Genomic DNA, 3,899 nt, shown 5'->3' with positions numbered 1-3,899 from the left:
CAGATCAGCTGGAAAACGTTAAGGCTGTGCCCACCGCAGGAAGGTATTTGAGCACTAATTCTGCTGGGGACAGATTCTCAGGGCGCTGCCTCTGGAGAGCGAGCCGCCCCGCAGGGAGAGCCTCCACCCAAGCGACCGTACCTGGAAACTGCCAAAGCAGCTCCCTCCCGGCAAGGTGACGTAGCAGACGTAGGGGGGGCTGTTGGAAGGGACCATCTCGTACACCACGAGAGCTCCGTTTTTCAGATCGGCGCCACGCGACTGCTTCATCTGCCAGAACTCCTGAAGGGCCTCCACGACGTTCACTGAGGAGACAGAAACAGAATCAAGTTCAGACACAGAAAACAAGAGCCTGGGAAGCCGGTTTCCTCAGGTATCACCCGCCGGGAGCGGCCGCATCCAGAAACAGAACAGCATAAATGTCGGTGTATTCCCACCTACGCAAGCAGGGCCCTGCCCAGGGAGCTCAGTTATGTCTCCTATTAAAAAACCTCGGCTTCAAGGGAAGCTGTAGGTGCAGGATGTCAACACAAACACGCCTCTCCCAGCGAGAGGAACCTAAGGAGAACCGCCGAGTGATAAACCAAAGCTTCCTACAGAAAAGCTCTTCTCGTTCCAGCAGACTTGGGGAAAAGCTTTCAGAAGAGGACTGGAAAAAGGCTGCAAAGCAGCAGGGCAGCGAGGCATTTTTCCTCCGTAAGAGGGCTGTCAACAGGCTCAGCGGGTTTGCCCACCTGCCTCACCGGATCCTCAATATTGACATTCTTACATTTAAGATAAAAACACAGCAGCTGACCTGCGCGTGCACTGTCAGACCTGCAGAAACCACCTGCCTTTACGCTGAACATCGCGTACCCAGCTCAAAACGACACGACGGAGACACGAGAAGTGACCTGAGGCGTAAAGCTACCCAGCTGAGGCCTTCTGGCAGAACTCCCTGTAATTTGGGTGGGAGTATTTGACTTTGCCACATCGAGAGCGTGCGACAACAGCACAGAGGAGAATGGAAACATCTGCTCGGAGAATCTCGATTGTGCCGTTCGGCACGGGGGGGACGTGTAACCTGACGGCGAACCGCAGGCTGAGACCAGGGTTAGCTTTGTTACAGTAAGTGCTTTTTTCCATCCCGGTTCGGAAACCAGAGCCTACGACGTTAGCCCTCGCTGACTTCGGTAATTGCGGTCTTTTCAGGAGAAGTCGTTTTTAAGCAGGCACCTCTTCCGGAGCACCAAATTTGCTAGACGGGGTTCGAGCACTTACCCAGCTTTAAGGACCCAGCAGCTAGTCCACACCGCGCACAGCCAACCAATGCACACCGCCCTCGCGGCAATCAGCTTGCGGCCCAAATCCATGGGATTAAATTCGTCTTATTTCAGTAGGCATGCAAGAACTAGAGGTGCTGCGACAACGAGGCACCTGTCCGCTCTCTCTCCTCATTTTTGAACCCCCAGCGCCGCGAGGATTTCCTTTGATTTACCCACCCTTTACCTTGTCAAGGTTTGGGCAAGAAAAACGACCCTCGTAGTGTCTAACGCTCCGATTCCCATCGAATTTGCTCCAAGCTTCTTCCTGTGCTGAAGAGTTTGACAGGTAGCTGTAGGAAAAGCCTGCCCTCAGCTCCTCCTCAGCGCTCCCTCTCTGAGCCTTCTTAACCTCAGCGATCGCTTTGAAGCAAGGCGATCTGCAAAACAGATTACAGCAGCCCCTCGCTAACGCAAGAGCTGTTAAAAGGACTCCACCCGGAGTTCTCCTTTTAAGCAAAAGGAGAAGAATGCCCCCAAACCCCCACGCAAGCTCGCCCGTGAGGAGCTGTGCGCAGCGCAGCGAGCACCGAGGCAGAGCACCGAGCGAGACGGGGCTGCTCTTCTCAAAGTCTCCCGGGGTAAGACACAAAAGGGAGGCGGATTTGAGGCCGCGCGCGAGGGCGAGATGCCGAGTCCATCACGAGCCACCCCCGGCTTAGCTTTTCGGTTGCCCACACGGTGCTGTAACGTTTCAGGTCCGCAGCCAGGCGGCTTTCAGGAAGAGAGCGAGCTTGAGCCTTTTACTTTGTTTTATTGCTTTCTGTAAGACGAAGCCGGGCGAGGAGTCACTAGCACAGTAGTTCCTCACTAAGCATTTCCCTCCTCTTTCAACCACAGGCTTTGCAGGGCATTTGTTCATAAAGCAGTCGCTTTGGATTGTTTTCAAGTTTAATTTGGGGTTGGGTTTTTTTTTTTTTTTGGTGAAACATGCGAGACGGGGGCAATTTTCCACTGAAGACTAACAAAAAGCCGTACAAACAATACGCGGTTCCCTGCCAGTTCTCCAGGGCACCAATACCCAGACAGAATTCCCATCCATCCGGGCAGATTCCCTTCCCCGGGACAGGGTAAGTCATGCGCATAATCCCCAACGGATTTGGGGAGACAATGCCCGATTCAATAACGGCTTCAGGGACACGCACGACTTCGCAGCAGCGACCACACAAGAAACTGCAGAGAAAGCCGAGCTACGTCAGGCAACGCAAATTCCCACGACACACGGAATGACTCTGAAAACTCAGAGAAATTCTAGTTTGGTTGAATTTAGTGAAGTCTGAGAAGCTGGCGTCAAGAGCAGGTCAACGAGGAGACGCCGCGCAACACGTGCACGGGCACGGAATTGCGTTTTCAGCCCAAGACAAGGGTTCCTCTAGGCCGGACACCGGCTGGGTGCTTCGTTAGCGACTGGAGCAATAGGTCAGACAGCTGAGAAGCATCCAAAAGAGGTTTTCCTCACAGATGAGATTCAATGCTCCCAGCTGCCGCAGGCAGGACGGTTTTCGGAGACGAGGGAGTAAAACACCTCATTGAAACTCTACAAATGCTTCAGAACAATATGCTTTTCTAGGGCTGGAGAGCAAACCGCGTCGCTACGAACAGAGATCTGCCCATCGACCCTCTCCTTCCCAGCGCGGCTCCAGCCACAACGCCGCACAACGTCGTATTCAGCAGACGAACACCGGCTGGGCACCGCAGCGCGCTGAATCCAAAGTGAAATCTTAGTCTGAATTTGCTCCGGATCGATGACTTTCAGCCTGCTCGTTCACCCCCCTCCTCCCATTAAATCACGAAATAGCGACGAGGGGGAAGGAGGCGGGAGGAGCGAAGTTTGCTTTTCAGAAAGCATCCTAAATCCCGTGATGTCTCACGCTTGTGAGAGGACGGTCCTCGAGAAGGCAGGGACACCTCCTGCACCCTGAAGGATTTTAATCCCGGGCGGAGCACGAAACGCAGCGCAGCGCTCGGGCCGGGGAGAGGGCAGAGAGAAGAACGACTGGATGGTTTGAACGCAGGTAAAGACGCTGAAGAAGCGACGTACTCTTTGCACCACACGTGAGGTCGCGTTTAGCGGGAAACCCAACATGTAAAGAAAGCTATTTTAAGTGCCTGCAAGCAGAACAAGTCTCTCTACCAGCTCAAAACTCCAGAACTCTGACTATCGGCATCAGCCGGTACCTTTTTTATCTGTTTGCTTGCGTTCCTGAGGGCAGGAACTGGAAACGCTGATCTTCCAGAAAACCTTTGTCGCCCGTCTGCGTGGGGGAGACCCGCAGATTTACAGAGCACGGCTTAACCCACCCGGGGCGGCTCCTGCCAGAGGCTTACCCCTTGGGATTTGCCGCTCCGCGAAAAGACGAAGAGAAGCTGGGAGACACAAAGCAGAGCCTGCTCTGACCACCAGTCGTATCTGTTTATTGCTTTGGAGCGCAACCCCGTATCCCGGCGTTGTGTATACGATAGCACATCTGACTTGCATATTAAATACAGAAGGGTAAGTGATTCCACATGGCGCTGAGCTCCTCCGGAGCCAGACGAGCAGCGGTCCCCCCGCACGCCGGTGGCGCTGACTGCCAAGGCCTCACCATTTGCAAGCGT

At 54.1% G+C, this 3,899-nt stretch overlaps 1 protein-coding gene across 1 annotated transcript in view; it reads right to left on the bottom strand.

Annotated features, from left to right (window-relative positions):
* The window catches only part of LIX1L (Lix1 homolog (chicken) like), a gene marked incomplete at its 5' end in the record, with an annotated part of 5,851 nt that extends 5,546 nt beyond the window's left edge, over positions 1 to 305 (bottom strand). Inside the window, one exon of the mRNA XM_009334800.1 lies at positions 142 to 305. Coding sequence (XP_009333075.1) covers positions 142 to 305 — 164 coding nt within the window. The remainder of the gene's footprint in view (positions 1 to 141) is intronic.
* Positions 306 to 3,899: the final 3,594 nt, after the last annotated feature.

The sequence above is a fragment of the Pygoscelis adeliae genome, unplaced genomic scaffold (genome assembly GCF_000699105.1).
Source record: "Pygoscelis adeliae isolate BGI_AS28 unplaced genomic scaffold, ASM69910v1 Scaffold1222, whole genome shotgun sequence".
Taxonomy (NCBI): domain Eukaryota; kingdom Metazoa; phylum Chordata; class Aves; order Sphenisciformes; family Spheniscidae; genus Pygoscelis; species Pygoscelis adeliae.
This window is presented reverse-complemented; position numbering and strand designations above follow the sequence as displayed.